Below are 19,818 nucleotides of genomic sequence, written 5' to 3'. Positions count from 1 at the left end.
GGTGAGGAGTTATTCTCAAAGGCAGAGGGAAAAGACACTGGGTAGGTAATGCAGCTGTCTACTAGGTTCTATGCCTTGGCTGCCAGTACACGGATTCTTTATTGTGAACAATTTTATAAATGCTTCCATTCAACACACTGTAGAAAAGGCATTCATCTTCTCCCCAAGGGAGATAATATAATTTCTAGTCATCACACACAGCATCAAGTCTAAGATTTCTGGGTGACATTCATTCTCTAGTTCTTAACCCCATCTTGATAACCTACAATTTATTGATACAGTTAACCTTCACCAATACATCCATATACATTGGTGAGGGGGATATTGCCAACAAAACCACTCAGTTCAAATGGAGGGGAAATTAGATTGGACTAACTTGGATCATACTTGCACTTCAGCCAGGTGTTAGGGGCAAAGTACTAAAATGGAGAGGAGAGGTGGATAAAAAGACAAGGCAAATTAAGAGATATTGGGTAAAGGCTATAGATCTTATTTCTACAGTAAGTCACAGAGCTGTAATTGATACTTATCTGCTGTTTCTCTGTAAGCTCTATAGCTTTTCTTCAGGTAAGGTTTTATTTTTCCTTTTTGACTAATAAATAATAGGAAGACCCCAACTTTCATTCCTGATATATGCAGGGATTGGTATTTTCCAAATCTTTTGAATGCTCCCAGATACCAGAATTCCACAAGCCTCTTTTTTGATTAATGCCTCTGCAAATTCCATCAGCACTGTGATTTTTGCAATTTGTGGAATTAAATTCTTGAATTGCAGTTTTGGAATTAAACACAAAGAGATTCATTCATCCAGGATGCAGAAAGGCCTTGGCTTTTTTTCCCCCATGCCTGTAGGTAAGTTTCTGGGTTAGAGCTTGTTAACTTAAATTGTCCAATGTAACCCAAGTAACTTAAACATTTTAACTCAATGGTTTTGGCCTTATTCAATTCTAGTGGTCCTATCGTCAATAGCTACCTAGATATTTAAATTTTGCCTGTAACAGGCACACAATTCTAGATATCAAGGGGAGGTAACTTTACTTGCTGTTTTGTTACTATAAACTCTTCACTGCCACTGCTGTGTCCCCCCCACCCGAGGGACATAAAGCAAGAATTATTGCCTTTAATTTAGTCTCAGTACAATAATCACTTACAGATTGTTCATGTTCCTGAAAGTCTAAAGCCTATCATTTAGCTGCTGTCAATCTCAAAAATCATTCAGTCATTTGGTTGCAAGCAAAGAAATCCTCTTTGGCTTAAAAATAAAAAATTAAAAATTAAAAAAAAGGAAACATAGGAGGATATATGGTAGTCTATACAAAGGCAAATCTACATTACCAGGCCTGACAATGGGAATCAGGGCACCTGTGGGGATGTCCCTGCACCCACTCTTAAATGCTTTCCAGAATGACTCAGGTCCTATATACTTCTGTCTGTCACCTGTCTTTAAAACTCAAAATCCTGGCAGATGGGGAAGTTTTTATTGGACAAGCTCAGAGCACACATCCAACCTCAGCTAGGAGGCCAGAATACTGTAATTTAGTTTCATTGACACCACAGAATGGGAAGTAATGGTCCAAAGGCAAAGTGTGGATCTGTCACTAAAGGAAAGGGAAAATGATTTGGGGGAGGCAAAAGTAAAGGGATGTCTACTACATCACTATTTTAATGATGGGAAGATGGGAAGAACCTTTGCACCTAAAGATGTCAAGACACTGGTGGGAGTTGTCCATGCTGCTGAGAGTTCAGGTACAATGTGTATGCAATGAACTTAGCAAACAAAACAAAACCCAAAACAAAACAAAACCCCGGTTATTTTGGACCCTGATTGCAGTGAGATCATAACTCCTATTTCAAAGAAAATGTGACTTTTCCTTCCTTTCTGCCTAGTGTGAAAACTGCAAGAGATCTTCGTAAGTTAACATCAGTAGAGAACTAAAACAATCTTTTGGTGACTGAAACTACAAAAATCTGGTATCTTTGACACCTGAACATTTAAAGAAGTGTGCTTGAAAATTTAAAGGGCAACTATTGAGCTCAGAGTTTCTCAAACAAGGTGCAGCAATCTGTCACTTTGAGCAATGGATGATGAGTATCTTTATAAAAACATTCACTAAGGTAAAGGTGCACATTTAAAATTATTTGATGAAACAGGCTCAGTGTTAAGTAAGTTTCCAAACAGTGAGCACTAAAATTAAGAATTCTTTACTTTTAAATAAAGTTTACAAGTACTGTGAGTTGTGAAAAATAGTCCAATACAGAAGAGTATCAAGTTCAAAATCTCATAATCTATGCTGTTCAAAGAAAGCCATTAGTAGGCTTTCCTACATAATTATAAACACAAATTTTTAAATTAGTTCATACTATATATTTTTATCAGTAGCTTTTTTCACTTAACATGGCCATTTTCCCATGTCCATATACAATTGAGTATACCTTACTCATTTTAAAAGACGTGAATTTTCTTGATATTTTCAGTGTGGCCTTGACCTATAGTTTAATAAATATTTGGACTTGCCAAGCTTCAATATTGGTATAGTATATTAGGACTCAATTTCAAGCAATAGAGACCCAACTCAAAGTAACTTAAACAAAAGAGTATTTATTGGTTCACAAAACTGAAAAAATCCAGAGGATATATAGCTTCAGGCACGGGTGGATCCAGGAGCACAAACATTGTCATCAGGACTCAAGTCTCCATCATTTGGCTCCGCTTTCCTCTGCACTGGCTTCATTTTCTGACTGGCTCATTTGATATGGTGGACTCTTGGTGGTCTGAAGTTTTTTCTCATCCTACAAAGTTAAGCAACCTCAGTAAATTGAGTTTCTGAGCTTCCATAGTTCAGTAAAACTCCTAGGGTTGAGTATCACTGGGTCAACTTGAATCACATGACCATTCCTGAATCAATCACTATGGTGAAGGAGATGACTCTTGACTAATCAGGCATGAACTACATGTCCAACATGAAACTTAAGGTTAGGTCAGACTGTGTCAAGTATGCAGACTGAAAATGAATATAGTCCCAAGAAACATCAGGGAGTTGTTACAAAGAGATGGAATGAATTGCTGGTCAATTAAAAACAGTATCAGTGATAAGACCGGATATTGTAAAAGTTTAATCTTTGCTCATAAAGTTGAATGATAACAGCTGGCACTGTTACTCTAAAAAAGTATTAAAACAAAAACAAAACCACCATGGGGATGTATTTCCTGTACTCAGAAAACTTATTGGAATGGAATAATCATGTCCAGTAACATACTCTGGATGATTCAATACTTTCAATATAAGTAACATGAGTCAGAGAGCCCAACTATCAAGCTGACATAATGCAAGACAACTAGCCTCCCAATGGCAAATAGTACGTGAGGATTTTCAAGTCAGTGGTAAATTTTAAGTTCATGGAAAACTTTTCTTGTGTTCAAGTCTTTTGCCAAGTTGAACATTTCTCATTTCTGAACTGGTGATTCAGACTCACTTCTGTATTACTGTAGAAGAAACTGACTGCTTTAAATCTGCTGTACTCCTTCAGATGTGGTATAAGGGATGCCAGGTGCTGAAAATGATCAAATATATACAGGTTTAGAGGCTTCCTCTGCACTTAAAAAGAAAAAAAAAAAAGGCTGCTGCTGGTCACAGTATACAGCATGGTCCTTCTTGTTGAGAACATCAAAGTCCTGGTGGGGTGAGGTGCAGGTTGCTTCTGTTCAAAAATCTTGGTGGAACTGGGTATAAAATAGGCTGAGATCAGTTGTAATCACCTTGAGGACACAAGTCTGATTGCACAAACATCACCAAAGGCAGGCAGGGGCTGAGTCAGACAAATAGGTAAGTAGGGTACCTTACTTATTCAGTAGGGCCAGCCATACCAATAACCAGGATATAATATGGAAGAACACATAGTTTAATACCAAAGCTCTGTAAATTAGTTTTTACCCTGAGCACTCCAGGGTTAATCTATAGCGTTTACTCTGGATACAACTTTCTGACCTTAAATAGCCAGTTAGGTACAGCAGCTTTCACTTTCCTGCTCGTTTGCCCGAAAATGTTCAGCTTAGGAGAAGGCTATATTCTCAATCCAATTGAGGTTCTGTTTAGGTGTTTATGCTACACTTGTGAGTGATAGGGTTCATCAAAGTTGGCCCTACTTTCTTTGGTAATCAAGTCTCCATTTTCTGTGATTCGGCACATGTCTGGGAATTAAATACAAGTCAAGGCCTCAAACTGGTTGAATGGCGCTGCTGGACAGACTTAGATGAGATTTGAGGCATGGAGATTAGTAGGTAAGTTTCTAGGCTTGATTTTTAGGCTTTTCATCCATCAATTCTGACACATGGTATTCATTAGACTCTTGAAAGACGGTCATCTTCACTTTAAGCCCCTCATTTTGACTGAGTTGGACAGGACTGAAGGGAATGAATGGCAGTATAGATCAACATCTTTTTCTATACAGGTGAAAAAAATCCAGCTGATATTTTGAAGGTAGTAAGAAAACTGAGTTTGTAGATAATTTTTTCTTCACAAATGATAGTTGTATATACAAGCAGGATAGTCATCTTTTATTTTTATTTGTTGATGGCGAGCAGTCTAGAGTAACCAGACTTAGGCCACTTGGACGATCTGCAGACCAAGTCACGTAATCATAATTAGTCTAGTGGATGAGATAGATATAAAGAAACCATTCCCAATATTTAACCAGTGCATTCATTAGAGTAGTTGAGGACAGCTGGCCCTTAAGTCAACTGTGAAGTATATGAGATTTTCCTCATGATATAAATCAAAGTTTAGTTGTTCAACATAATCTGGTCTGGAAGTTCATAAGCTGAATCCTTCCTGCAGAAACAGGTAAGTTGTTTCAATGCCTGAGAGCATCTCATGGCAAGGAATGAGGTTGGCCACTCTGAATCAGTGTAAAACAGTATCGAGACAGCTAAAATTCCATGCACATATCCACAATAATGGACCGTGGTCTTGTGACATTAGAAAGCAGCAGCAGGAAGTCTGAGTCTCCTGACAAAATCCTTAGCTATAGGTTTTGTAGATGATTCTCACGTCTCTATTTCCAAGAAGGGAAAAAAAAAGTAGATGATACACCAACTTGAGAGTCCCAGCAAGTAAGCTATCACAGCCTAGTCAAAAGGCCTACCTCAAAATATCCCTAATACCTAGAGCTGGTAGTAGCAGACATCATAGGACCCACCTTAAGGAAAAACGCTCAGTGGCATAAAAATTTTTCCAAATGATCACATTTTAAATCACATACATGAGAAAAGATGTTCAAAGACTGTCTCTTGTGGATCAGGTCTTACATGTAGTTAGAGATCGGTATTCCTAATTTTAGAGCAGAATATGCCAGGCAGATAAACCAATGATGAAGAAACTGTTTTAGCTTTTTAAAGGTTATTAGCTCATTTATCCCGAAAACAGAAGTTGAAATGAATAAAAACCAAGCAGCAGTAACACTGTCACTGGTTGAGTCATAGTAACTTGTAGTTTGAGAATAAGATGAATGGTAAAACCAGGTACCCTTTTGGTTAATGTTGCCAATATCTGAATTTTGCTTCATAGTTAACGGTTATCACTTGCATATGAAAGAGTACCAAAGCTGATGATGGGAGGTCCAAATGTACAAGTTGGTCTACTACGGCCTCAATGAGGCATCAGCTTCAACACCTGGCAATTCAGGTATTCAAGGAGAATCAAGACTTCAAACTCACATTTCAAGTACCACTAGAGCATCTGGTATTTGTGAAAGATGTTGGGTAAGGGAGTTTGTCAGTGTTATGTAGGAATCACTCAAGTCTATATCCAAACCCAGCAATTACTGGAAGTCCATCAGGGGGTAGAGGGCTGTTAACTTTAGGTCCAGTTGATAACCACTTTTAGCCCATATAACTTCTTGGGGGGTGGGCGGCAGGACAAAGACACACCAGTCTTCTTAGACTTTCCTGAGTTTGCCCACAGTAAGTATGCCTAAAAATGTTCTGTACCACCTGAACATGGACTGTGCTGGGTAGAGGTACAGATCAGAATACCATTCAGGTCACACATATTGTTGTCTAGGGCAGTGTTTTTCAAAATGTGTTCTGAAGAATTCTAGGTGTTATAAAGAAGTCTCCTTAGGTGTCACCATGGTGGTAAAGGAAGATGCTTGTAGCAGGTTTCAGGCCTCCCACTCCTGGTTCATCCAGAACAGCTTCACTTGTACTTTAGGTTTCCACATAGTTTTCATTCAAAGGGCTTCATGGCCACAAAGCCTTTGGAAAACCAATGATCTAAGAATAAGTTGTTCACAAAATGCTGAAATACAAAAAATGTCACAGAAACCAAACTGTGAGCAAAGCCTTTGGTAAGCCAAGGTGTTTCCTATTCATTCTTCCCCTAAGGTGGGCTACATTTACAAAATTAAGAAATTAACATTCAAATCTGCTATAAATTCTCATTGCCTGAAACTGGGCTTGTGACTATCAGAAACACTATTGGTTTTAAGTGACAACAGCTCTGGGGTTTTTGCAGTCAGCATACAGCTGCAAAATGCATTCATTCCTTTGTAAATATTATTCCAAGAACTGCATGGTTGGATGACTTCTCTTCAACTACTGGTAAGATCTCGGTGGGCCACAACTCAGAAATTCTAAGAAAATAACTCCTTTTCACCCCTCCTCCCCTTTTTGCCCCTTTCCCCTTCCCTTTCCAATCTTCTCACCCACCTGAGATGCAATGCCCTTGAACTAGGTTTATAGTACAATTCTAGGGACAGAGAAGTACATGGCTAAATGTCATAGAATCCATCCAAATTCAGATGAATTAACTTTCCCCTACCCTCCCACCACCCATATTCTCACAAATCTTCTAGAGGTTCCCTTGACAGGAAAATCAAGGTAATGGTCAAGATAAAGAACTCTCAGATCATATTAAGTCACATATTAAGTCAAAGCACTTACTGGTAAGAGGGGGAAGGTTTCAAAGATGCAGTTTACTCCTGGGGTTCTAGGGTAATCTATTGGCATCCAGGAAGCACTGGCTATGCCATCTTAAGGCAGCTGCCTCATTTCAATAAAATGCTACAAAAATAACATCCTTTGCTTGATTAACTTAGAACTAGGCTAAACAGTTAAATGAGTTTTTTGCTCTAAGCCCTCTGTGATCTTCTAATATACTATAATGTATTACCAATCAGGGAGGAGACAATTTACAGTATTTTTACCACCTTACTGGACTACAGAAACTATATGACATGTTATAAGGACATGTCACATATATAAACCCATGTATAAACAGCACTGCTCTAAATGGATGGCTCATTTTGTATAAATATTTGTTTGGGGATAAAGAACAATAGCTAAGATCTTGGGTGACCTAGAGTCTAAGACTTAAAAACAAACAAAGGGATCCTCAGTTAGTCTGTCTTTGGGAAGACCACATAGATGGACAAAAAGATCTCTAAGTAGCTTTGTGTTTCATGTCAGGTAGTGTTGCTATCAGATGAAAATGTGTCTTGTTGACTGGATAATCTATCATAGAAGACAGCCTGCTCCTAAACTTTAGGGGTGTTTCCATAGAATTCTGGTCCAGGTATAGTTTATGACATCCTGGTTGAGGGTACATGATAAGGAAGCTAGAAAACTTTTCTTGAATTCCTAACCTGCAGTCATTTTAACACTGTGGGTTAAGCAGAGGCTAACAATTCCAAGGAGAGAACTGGACTGGGAGTCAGAAGGCTTGGCTTCTACCACTTGGTAGCTATGTCACCTTGGATGACCTTTCAAATCCCATTTTCTCATTTGCAAAAAGGGATTATAATTTATTGTATGATTTTGATAATTGGTATTAATACACGTAAAAGTGCTTTGAAACTGTAAAGTGCGATATAAAAATAAGGGTTTACCATACAGGTTCTACCTGGATGTCTCAAGAGGCCTTTTCTGGAATCTGATTGAAGCCTTGTAAGATGCCGTTAGGTAAAGGATTCCTTTGTAAAATTTCTTACATGTGCATGAAAAGTTCTGGTTCCTGAGTAATCCCAACGAAGATGCTATGAGGCCTTCACTGTGCCTTTGTTTTAATTCCAGTAAGTCAGAATATCTGCTTTCTCTTTCAGTAGGATACTACAGATTTGAAGTGGAAAAAGAACAGTGTCCAGTGACATGGATGGGATTCTTGATATATTTCAAACATGTCAGACTGTGGGATGTGGTTCTCAAGGAGATGTCATCATTCTTCAGACAGTGTTGAAAACTAAAAATCCCCTGGTCCAAATTTATTATGTGTCTCTGAAGGTTTGAACTGAAGAAACAAAACACACACTCATGGGCCTCTGTTGTAATTAAACAGCTTCCTTTAGCTATTTGGCTTCAGGAGTTTGACTTCACATAAAGGGTGGTGCTCAATCTTGGCAGAATAGGAGTGGGTGAAGGCCACATCATGATGGTTCAATGCTCCTGGGGTCACAGTGGTCCACTGGAATGGTGTCTTCTTCCGTTGTAAGGTAACAGGAATCACCATGGGCAAAAATCCAGGTACCAAATCTGTAGGCTGATGGAATAGCACAAGGAAGATGATGAGAAGGTTCAGTGACAAAACAAATGCAAGGCATTATCAACACCAGACTCTTAACACTGGAGTGGGCCTACTGTCAGCATATTAGCTAATTACTGAAAAGTTGACAATGCTAAAGAAAAAAAAAAAAAGCCTTAAAATCAGTGATGATAAGAACATAAAGAGTTCTCTGGGAAAGACTATTGCCTGACTCTTGAAAATAAACTGTCTCTGGAACTGCCCTAAGTCTCATACTTAGGGGGAGTAACTTGATTGCATTCAGGCTGCTGGGCAGTGGTTGGTGGGGAAAAAGGGCTGCGCAAAAGGGACAAGAACAGAATTTAAGTTTACATAACATCAATGAGATACTGCCCTCCTTTCTTTTCTAATGCCTTTCTTAAATCATCTTATGAAAAAAAAAAGCTGTCCTTAACCTTCATTTTAGCAAGATGCCATCTTGAATGGGGGAGAATAAAGCACCTAGGCCATAAACCTAGTCTGTGGACCCTTCTGTAATAATCTATACAACTTTTTAGTTTCTCTTTCTTTGGGGACTCCTGAAATATTTTTAAATTTAGAATTAAAAAAATAATAAAAACATGAAACAAAGGAAGAAGCATGGCCCATAACTGGTGATTTTTTCCATAATCAAGAGACACCAGGTTATCACATAATGATTAAGGAAGCACTTACTGAATGCTTATTCTGAGATAGCCTGCTCTCTAAATTCCTCCTTTCTATTAAAAGCTTCATCATATGTGGTAGTATGTGTGGGCAAGATTCGTTAAGACAAGATCCCTTTTTTCCTCAACGGGTTTGCTGTCTGCAAGAGAACAAAGGAAGAAAAGCATGCAAATAACTATTTTACAGGGTATCATATATAAAGATAAAAGATACACTAACAAAAATTTTACAAGATTATTTCTGGCTAAAGTTAAGAGACAGATGGAGGAGAGAGCATCTGAGGTAGATAGTGAGAAAATGGCAGAGTTTTGGCAGGTGAACTGGAGGAAGACATTTCAGGGTAGAAAAGAGAGTATGAACAAAAGTGTGGAGATGGTAAAGAATGATTCATTTTGGAAAACTGCAAGTACCGTAGTTCACTTTGGATGCAGTGTCACCAGTTTGCAACTGAGGATCCAGCAGAAACTCAGGACTTCGAATTCTCCATAATGGCGCTGGTGGCATAGTTTGTTTAGTCAATCTCTCTTCTGAAAGTGAGGTCAATAGTCCCAAAGTTCAAAAATAAAAGTATCCAACTCCAGAGTTCTTGTCACATCCTCATAAGCTCTTGCAGGTCCCCGTCTTGCAAATCTGGAGCCTATGCCATGGCTACACTGAAAGACATCTGCTCCAGCTAGTGCAGAATACTGTAGTGACACACTTTCAACCTCCTATCTTGGACATCTCACATTTTGTCACAGAATTTCAAGCTTAGAGTTCCAGTTGTTTTTTTCCCCTTCTGCCAAGAAAAGCATCTTATCACCACAGTCTTGTGATTCTTTTGTAGTACATCCACATTTTATTACAAAAAAACCTAAAAGACCAATACATCTTTCTCCAAAAAAGTTATTTCTCTGGCAGTGAGATCATTTGTCTCTGCCCTTTAGGTAAAGGGTACAGTCAATCGATTTTTTTTCCAGATATTTGTATGCAATAGTGGAACCAGGTAACACCTAACCAGACAAAATACACTTAAACTTGTGTGTTCACTTGCTTAGAGCTGTACCACTCCACAAAACAAAAATGTCTGAATTCCAAATGTTCAAACATTTCTATAGTGTTTGCTGGGCAATAGCCTGGAATTAGATAAAAGCAGCTGACAATTAACAAAGAAGCAAAAAACTGGCATTTTGGCCATCTTAGTAACACATTTGCAAGCTAATAGAATACAAAGCAGTCCAGGAAAAAGTTAAGCTTTGAAACACTTCCAAATCCACTGATGGTGAGGTTCTGTAGAGGTTCTAACAAAACTTTTCAGTGAATGTTAACCTGCAGTTAATAAAGATAACCCCCAATATCTTCAGGAATTCCATGGTTGGTCTGTTCCAGTGAGCCAGCCTGCTAAAATCCACCTGCACCATTAATTAGCTAGACTTGGCAGCACCATTTAAAAAGAAACCTGCTCATCACTAACCATATAGACTAGGGATATAAAATAGGATCAAGTAACAGATGGCAAACATGGTCGTGGAAAATGGTCAGTGAAAGAGTCAGAAAGGCAGTCAGGCACCAGTATAAGCAGCAACAAACAGTTATTGGGCCAAAGATTAAATATGCTTCTTGACACTACAGAATATGTCCACTCTTATTTTCCGCTGCTTTATAATGGGTGCCACAGTACCATATGCATTAGTCACCCTTCAGGCACCCTATGAGGAAAGAAAAGACTCAGAAAAGAAGCCAAGCAGTGGAGTGTTGTTACCCCGAATACCCAATATGCACAAAAAAGCTCACATATCCCAGGGATTCAAACAGGGGATTCGAATTGGTTGTGAAGGATCCCAAATGACATCTAGGCCTCAGTTTCCTCCCTACAGCATGAACAAATTGTGGTTCTTAACTCTTCAGGGGTGATACCTCCCTTTGAAAACTTGTTGGAGATGGATCCTCATTCCCTTAAAATGCACAGTCCCACTAATGCTGCATACAAGTTCAGGGAGTTTGGGGATCTCCAACTCCAAACCAAGGTTCCCAGGTTCAAAATCCATGGATTGGGCAATTGCTGTTTTCTTACAACTCAAAAAAATTGACAAACGATAATTATCCCTTACGTACACTGACGCTTTATACACTATAAAGCGATTTTAACCCCACAAACATCGATAGGCAGAGGAGGAAACTGAGGCGCAGACAGATTACAGAGTGACTTGCCTAAGGTCACTCGGCCAGCTGGTGGCTAGGCCCGGAAGCAAACCCAGTTCTTCCGACTCCGGAGCTTGTCTCCCACCCCCGAGCTGCCGCCAGAGCTCCCGCCTCCCACTAAGGCGGCATAAGGAGAAAAAGGCAAAGTAGAAAGCCCACCACCAACCATCCCCCAGCACCTTCCTGTGCCTCCAACTGGGTCCTTGCAGGCCCCGAAGGGTGGCGCCAGGCCTCCAGGCCCGCCCCGGCCACCCCCGCTTCCCCGGACGCGCCAAATCCCGCCGCCGCCTCCCCGGGAGCGGGGCGGAGCAGTTGCCCGCCACCGCCGACCACCCGGACGACTCCTCGTCGAATCGCAAACGCATAGGCCGCCGCCCGAGTTCTGCGTACGAGAAGAAAGACACGGCGCGAGCGCCAACGGCCACCGGGCGCGCGCCGCGGCGGCCGGGCCTGCGCCCCAAGAGCTGGATGCCAGAGCAGGAGAAAGAGCCGCCAACCGATCGCTCGATCGACCGCGCGCCCGCTCCTTCGCCCTACCAGACCGGGGAGGGGGGGAGGGCGCGCCAGGGCTTCTTCGAATTAGGGGCCTGACTCCCCGGCGACGAGACAAGATGGCTCCTCCGGTCCGCTCTGCAGCTACCGTCCCGGCTGCGTCGCTCGGCCCGCCCCCGGTACTGTTTCTTTAAATGGCGGAGAGGGTCAGGAAAGCAGGAAGAGAGGCGCGTTCTCTCACGTGACAGGGGTGGACCCAACTAACAAGATCCGGTCACGTGTAGACACATTGTCAACCAATCAGGGGACACCGTTTTAGGGTGGGGGTGGGAGGAGCTACGGCTCTGTGATTGGCTGAATGCGCCGCGGAGGCCTCGGGGGTTTGGGCGTCGGGGAGTGCGCGAGGCCGGCTCTTTCGTGTGCACTAGCGGAGACAAAGCGGAGGCTGAGGGGGCCGCGGAAGCGGCTGCAAAGCAGCCCTAAAAGCCCAATTTCGTGGTGCTGAGTCCTGTCATCATCTCATTCGTCGCACGGGCGGCTTGGGTCGTGGCGGCAGCGGTGGCGGCGGCAGCGGAGGCGGCAGCACATGGTTCCAAGAACGCCCTGCGGTTATAGGGTTCCAGTTCCGTGGGGAGGGACAAAGGCAGCTGTGATCGCTGGGCAACGCCCGGTTGGGTACTGCGCTCTCCATTGCCCTGGATCTGGGCTCTGAAAACTGGGCCTGACTCCTATTCCTGAGGACAAGCCTGGGAAGGGCCTGAGAGGCTGAGGAGAGGGGGAGGGGCGCGCGGCCCTCTTGAGGTGATTTGGGCAGGTTAATTCTGAGGCCTTTTAGTGGGCCTTTGTGAGGTAATTTGACCCACGAGCCTGGGGAGACTGGGGCGGGGCTCTGAAAACAGGAATCCGCCATCAGCGGTTAAGAGATCTTTCAGTTGGGAGCTGGTGAAGCCGGAAGTATCGCCATATATTCTTCACAACGCGGTCGCCAGTCTGGTGTGTGTGTAAGGATCCCGGGATCATTGATGGCGAAGACATGGGTGATTGTCCAGTTTTATAACAGAAGTTGATAAGTTTCCGGATTGGTAAGTTTCCGGATTGCTAAATTTTCTAGAAGAACGAAAAAGGGCTGAAAGAAAATGAAGATCGAGCAGTAATAAAACCGCCAACTCCGTACCATCTATTTCAAGATCATCCACGTTTCGACTCGTTGAACTATCACAACTTAACGCCAAAGCTCCTTGAGACTGCAGATTTATTGACATAGTTCTATTCGAGATACTACATCAGAGTCTGAGAAGATAAAAACTTGCAGGAGAAATCAATTGTAGTTTTAGATATTTCTGGATATATTTTGGATAGGTACTCAGTAATCTTGTTTAATTGTGAGGAGCACAGTCGTAATTACCATATCTTTCTGGGAGGAATCCTGGAAAATCTATTCCATTCTAAGGTATTTCCCAGTTGGTAAAGGACTGGACCTCACCGCACTTATGGCTTTCACAAATTACAGCAGTCTGAATCGAGCCCAGCTAACCTTTGAATATCTGCACACAAATTCGTAAGTACCTGTAGGTGCTACTGTAGTCACTGATAACTCCTTTCCTGATACTAGTGAGGAAATCCTCTTCTCAGAAAAGTTTGCTTTTTCACTTTTGGGGATGTATCGCTGGATGAACTGAGATCAGTGAAATATTTCTTGCTAATCCAGAAGAATACGACCATTTATTGGATCAAAATTTATTTGATGAAATGCAAACTAGTTGTGTGAGGTTACTATATCAACTTCTTTCTCAAGTGTTTGTTAGGAATCCAACAAGTACTTTCTTTGGATCACCAAAAGTTGGACTATCCTAGTATATTTTTTCTAGTGACAACAGCCAAAACAGTTTGGTTATAACAAGTTTTATTCTTTCTAACAAGGAAAAAAGTAAATGAAGATATTTAAATGACAACTTATTAGAAGAAAAAATTTTTTTCCCCAGCAAACAGTTGGCTTTATATTCCTGGGAAATTCGTCCCCACATCCAACATAGTTTTAATATGCTTGCTAAGCAGGAAATGGCAAATTGTTTAAAACCATGATTTAAATAGCCATTGCCAAAACGTGTGCAAATCTCAGAACATGTAGAGTGTTCGTGGTTCATTAGTTCATGAAGAGATTACCATCACTCCACGTTGATCTGCAGTGTTTCTTGGTCAATCCTTAAGCTCACTCATGGAAGCTACACTTCGATTGTAGCTACTTAGTGTTTTATGTTTTAATACATTCATTTGTCACTTTTGAGATCAAGGTAAGTAGCCTAACATTTTAGGATGTGGAGAGGTGATGAACACCTAAATGATGGCCCAGAGATCTGAAGAATCACCTTCAGGGCTGAGAATTATTCAACAATACTATAGTAATTTTTATCCTTTCATGGGAAAGGACTTAGAAAAAAACCAAAACCCCTACGTTTTCAGAGTTTCTGTGATCATGTCTGTAACTTTTTGTTTGCTATCTTTCCTATCAAGGAAATAAAATTTCTCTTAAGTGAAATGAATTACCAAACTATGAGAGCCTGGATTTATTTTGCTTTGTATAGGAAGCTTATTATTGAACTAGTGTGTCTGAGTAGGTGCTGTAGAGGCTACTTAGGCAAATTCTTGTGCTGTAGATGGTGAATCTGAAATCCAGTTAGGTAAGTTGCTGACTACTTTATAATACAGCCTTGGGCAGAACCTTAATTTTCCTTTTTTATGTTTGAACTGTCATATTAAGAATCAGCAGTTAAAAAAGAAATCAGCAGTTGAAGCCACTAGATGGTCACAGATGATTGTGCTTTGGAATGAGAAGCCAAATTTGGAATGGTAGACTCTTTAATAATCTTGGAAGAATATGAACAGGGCTTAAGAAACTGGATTCTTGTTTCAGCTTTCCTAAAGACTATTTGATTATGAAATAGTAGTAACAATAATTGATTGTGCCAGTTACTGTTTTAAACGTGGCTGAAAGTCATCTTTGTAGCAACACTGCTGGAATTATTCCGATTTTGTGTATGAGGAAACTGAGGCCCAGCTTCACCTTTCAGGACTTCTCTCCTTGCCTATACAGAGAAGGGTTTACTTATTGCTTTATAATTTTTTAAAATTGATTTTAGAGAGAGATGAAGGTGGAGAGAGGGGGAGAAACATCAATTTGTTCCACTCTTCCACGCATTCATTGGTTGATTCCTGCATGTGCCCCAACTAGGTATCGAACCTGCAACCTTGGGTTGTGGTGGGATGATGCTTTAACCAAATGAGCTCTCTGGCCAAGACTACTTCTCACTTTAAAAGTCTTCAATTTTATCTCAGCAAGCCTCCAGTTTGAGGATTCTGGGATATTTCTCTCTGCTTGTTCTGCTATTTTATAGCTTATTAACATTAGGTGGACACAGCCAAAGCGAAGAATTGAACCTCAGGTAAATCACTTCTTTAAAGTGATAATGGAGAATTTTCTTTACCGATGTTGAATTGAAGTCACCTGTTTGCATAGAAATTTGAGGGTTGGTTGTAGCATTTTGGAAGCTCTATAATATTTGGGTTACACCATTGAATTAGTCTACTTTTAAATATCCCCAGTTATGCCTGAAGAAAATATGAACCCTAGAATGACAAGATAAAATAAGTTCCTGGTTTGTAACTAATTAAGAGATTTCTTTAATATGGTGACCTGACTGGAAGCTCACTTCTAGAGGAAACAATTTTAAGTTTCCTTTTTTTTTTTTTTTAATTGTTTGATTGTAGAGAGAGGAAAAGCAAGCAAGAGAGAGAAGTGTTGATTTATTGTGCTACTTACGCATTCATATGTTATTTCTTGTATGTGTCCTTGCTGGGGATCAAACCCAAAACCATGTATCAGGACGATTCTGTAATCAACTGAATACCCGACCAGGGCCTTAAATTTTCTTAAGATGTGACTTGGTACTCTTAAAGATGGTAGATATATATCCTGTGTAATAAGTGGTGCAATGTTACCTTCAGAGAAGGGGAAGTTTGTCTTACAGTATCTTCTCCTTTGTTCTGTTATGTTAAAAAGCTCACTTTGGGGTGTCTGACATCTGCAGTATACGCCATGTTGTTAATTATGAAAAGAAATTGCCTTTTCCTTACCTTCTAGGTAATGGAGAGTTGTAAGCAGAGCCCAGCCTGGAAAGGGTGGAAATCAGTGTGATACACTGGAAAGATCATGGGTTTGGGAGCATGCCAAGCTTGAATTTGATTGCTTCTTGGCTATGTCCTTGGGCAGAGATCGACTTCTCTGAGCCTCAGTTTCTTCATCTGTAAAATGGGACTAATTTAACAGTGTGTTTCTGAGTACTATGTAATGTTTATAAAGTAATTGGCTCTTATGTGGTACATGGTAAACATTGAATAGATGGTGATGATTATTCTGTTTATAATATAGCTTATATAAACCAAAAGTTGGAAGCATGGTAGCAATTTGCTCTTTGGTGCTAGTCATTAGGCAGGTAAATTCCTAGTAGATTCTGGCCCATCTGTTAGAGACAGTGAACATCTGGTGTTGTTTTTTTTTTTGTATTAGATCAGTGGTAACTACTGATGGTTATTTTCTTGGTTTCCATTAGCATTAAGGTTTAAAGCAAGCATGGGAAATTCTCAGGATATGAAAGTCTTAGGATAATTTCTTTTAATACTGGATATTCTAGGAGTTTTTATTTTTAAGATTTTATTTATTTATTTTTAGAGAAAGGGGAAGGGAGGGAAAAAGAGGGAGAGAAACAGCAATGTGTGGTTGCCTCTCGCTTATCCCACACTAGGGACCTATCCTGCAACCAAGGCCCGTGCCCTGACTGGGAATTGAACTGGTGACCCTTTCCTTTGCAATCCAGTGCTCAATCCATTGAGCCACACCAGCCAGGGCGAAAGTTTTGTAGATAGAAGGAGTTTTATGCTGTTATTGCGCTTTGGTGGCGGGTTTTGTGACTGATAGTAAAAAAAAGTTCATGAGCAATCTAAGTGTAGTGCTGGTGATAATGTTCCTTTGGCATAAGATACATATCTTAAGTCACTCTTTGCAGTAATGCTAAGCAGTAGGATAGAGCAGGATGCTGAAGTATAACATGTCTGCTTTCTATGTCTGTTCCTGTTGGCACATTTAATAATTTTTATCTTGGCTATTGATATTTTTGGTTTGTTTTATCCATAAAGTGGTTATGGAGGAACCTGTTAACTCTAGAGACAATTCTTATGACATAATTCTGTTGAAATGTGGGTTCTTACTCTAATTATATTAAAACAGTAAGAATGAAAATGGTTGCTCTAGAATTTCTCCATTTTATTGATCAGGGAAATTAACTAATTGTCAACATATCCAAGAGCTTAGCTGGTTTAAATTCAGGCTGAGTATGAATTGGGAGACCATTTCCTTACATAATAAATAGATTTACATGTGAATTTGTCACTGGAAATGCTGAGCTGCAAAACAGTTTTTTTGCAGCACAAATTATATAAAAGCCTTGATCAGTTCAAAGTAGAGTTTGTTAAAATATTTTTTTTTTAGATGGTAGATCTTTCTTGGGTCACAAACAAGGAGTTGTTGGGTCTGTGAAGAATTTCCTTTGGTAGTTATTCAAATATTCGTATCTCAGATACTAACTAGAAATGAGTGCATCTCTGAATATTATTTGAAAAAAAGGGAGAACTTGTGTAGTTGGTACATTTTTGGTTCTTACCATTTTAAGAGGTATTTAGAACTCTGGCTTTAACATTTGACAAAATAGGATCCGTCCTTAATCAGTTGGAGGACTGGAGAAGATTTTGAGTGTTATCTCTCATTAACAGTTGTCACAAAAGATCCCTTTTATGATGTAACAGTATACATCACAAAAATACCTGTTACAGTTTTTTTCTTTCCTTTTTTTTTTTTAGAAGGGAAGGGAGGGAAGAAAGAAGCATCAATGTGAGAGGGAAATATTGATTGGCTGCTTCTCAAACATGCCTGCTCTGGGGACTGAACCGCTACCTCAGCATTTGCCCTGACTGGGTCTAACCTGTGACCTTTTTGGTTTACTGGATGATGCTCCAACCAACTGAGCCACACCGGCCAGGGCCCCCTTAGTTACATTTTAAAGATACCTGTTAATTTATCTGAAATATGTACGTGTGGAACAGCAATGATACTGTGTGGAACAAGGAAAACTATTCGGAATGTTTATTTTTAATTCTAAAGGTATAAGGCACATTTCTAAACATTGTATAGGAAGTAGTGAAAACTTAGCCAGAGATAGTTTGTACTTTCTCTTTTGAGATCTTACTATTGAATTCTAAATGTCTCATTTTTTTATATGAATATTAGAAATATGTATTCCTGAGAACTAGTTGCTATTCCTATTTTTTATTTCTTTGCTCTGATGGCAAAGGCTATCAGAATTAGTTTTCTAGATTATTCATATTCACCATTCTCACGACCAAAGGCCAGATTCTTCATTCTGTAATATATTAATCCAGAGCTTTCTGCTTACAAATTGTAGTTTCATTTTTATTATTCTTTTTTTTTTCTTCAGGAGCTCTATTTCTGAGATTTTTTGACTTAAAGTGCTAATTCTTACTGAGATAAAGAAGTATTGCGACAATTTGTATTTTTATGTAACTGCTCAAAAATTAAAAAATTTAGAACATTAAAAGACTAGTTCAATTTGTAAGTTTCTTAATCAGTTATAAGTCAGGGAAATAACTGGTTGAAAGCTCGAAAGCAAATGTTAGATTTATTTTTAACTTATGTTACTTTAAGCAAATCATGTTAGTTTTCTAGCTTACTTTTTAGTGGAATAATTTACAGAATACTTATTTGTATTTCGGTTGATAATTTGAAGAATTTAATATGATTCTAGAGGCTTAAACTTTTTTATTTATTGATCTTTGGAAAGGGAGAGAGGAAGAAAGAAAGATCAATTTGTTGTTCCATTTATTTATGCATTTATTAGTTGATTCTTCTATGTGCCCTGACCAGGGATCAAACCTGCAGCCTTGGCATATCGGGATGATGCTCTTACCAACTTAGCTACCTGTCCATGGCCTTAGAGACTTAAGTATTTTTAGTAATGAAAGATATGGGTGTTTTATGCAGGTTTTTTCTCTTAGAAATTGTGGGGGGTTTTATGTAAAATAATTGAGATTTTGATTTTGGAACATTTTGAGCTCTATTTTCTAGTTGAATTGGAGAGAAATTTTTCTTCTTTTTGTTAAAACTTATTGGTGTCACCTTTGGATTAGCAACATATTCACTGATCTCATGGAAAAGTTCTTCCTAAAGTTCCCAGAACTGTTAGTTTTAACTCAAAATTTGCATTTGTGAAAATTTCCTGACAGTGTAGTTTTGAGTATTTTACAAACAAACATTTTACACCCTACATGCTGATTATTTAGTATTGGTATACATATTTTTAAATTTTAGAAAATTTCAGTTTATCTATTGGGTGAAACATTATACAAAAACAAAATCAGCTGTAATAATTTGGTTATTTTCGAAAACTTGATGATGGTAATGCATTATGTGTGTTAATGATTTTGTATTTTCCCTAATCCAAAGTCATTGTTTTCTAGGTGGTTCTAGGTGGACACATCCTACTTTTATATCTAATGAGAACTACTATAAGAAATTAAAGAGAGTTTAAATGCAAGGAGAATTGTATGGATAAATATTATGTATAAATATCAGTTTTATTGAATTCTGAATATCTTGGTAACCCAACCCAAACTTTGAGCATTTTCTCCAAGGAGATGACCATTAGCTTCTCTCTTAGGAGTGGTTAACTTCAACAGCAGCCCCAGTATCATATCATGCTCTTGTTTTCCTAGAAGGAGTTGTTCAAAAGGGTCTTGCATTCCCTTAAGGTGTGAAAAAGCTCTACTTTTAGCCAGAATAAAAGAAAGTCAGGAAATGGAT

At 39.4% G+C, this 19,818-nt stretch overlaps 2 protein-coding genes across 4 annotated transcripts in view; one reads left to right on the top strand and one right to left on the bottom strand.

The window, feature by feature from the left end:
* Positions 1-2,579: 2,579 nt before the first annotated feature.
* Positions 2,580-12,479, bottom strand: TUG1 (taurine up-regulated 1). The gene is made up of 5 exons (XM_053669850.1): positions 12,428-12,479; positions 9,629-11,971; positions 9,228-9,357; positions 7,899-8,531; positions 2,580-6,296 (listed from the first exon to the last, which is right to left on the bottom strand). The coding sequence occupies exons 1-2, from the start codon at positions 12,477-12,479 to the stop codon at positions 11,517-11,519; spliced, it is 507 nt and encodes a 168-aa protein (XP_053525825.1). The 3' UTR covers positions 2,580-6,296; positions 7,899-8,531; positions 9,228-9,357; positions 9,629-11,516.
* The window catches only part of MORC2 (MORC family CW-type zinc finger 2), a 40,099-nt gene continuing 32,239 nt past the window's right edge, over positions 11,959-19,818 (top strand). For all 3 annotated transcript variants that reach the window (XM_037166844.2, XM_037166846.2, XM_037166845.2), the window contains exon 1: positions 11,959-13,449. In XM_037166844.2, coding sequence (XP_037022739.2) covers positions 13,382-13,449 — 68 coding nt within the window. In that variant the 5' untranslated portion in view covers positions 11,959-13,381. The remainder of the gene's footprint in view (positions 13,450-19,818) is intronic.

Source organism: Artibeus jamaicensis, unplaced genomic scaffold (assembly GCF_021234435.1).
Source record: "Artibeus jamaicensis isolate MK-2021 breed Jamaican fruit bat unplaced genomic scaffold, CSHL_Jam_final contig_525, whole genome shotgun sequence".
Lineage (NCBI taxonomy): Eukaryota > Metazoa > Chordata > Mammalia > Chiroptera > Phyllostomidae > Artibeus > Artibeus jamaicensis.
The sequence above is the reverse complement of the archived record's forward strand: the minus strand, read 5'-3'. Positions and strand labels throughout refer to the sequence as shown.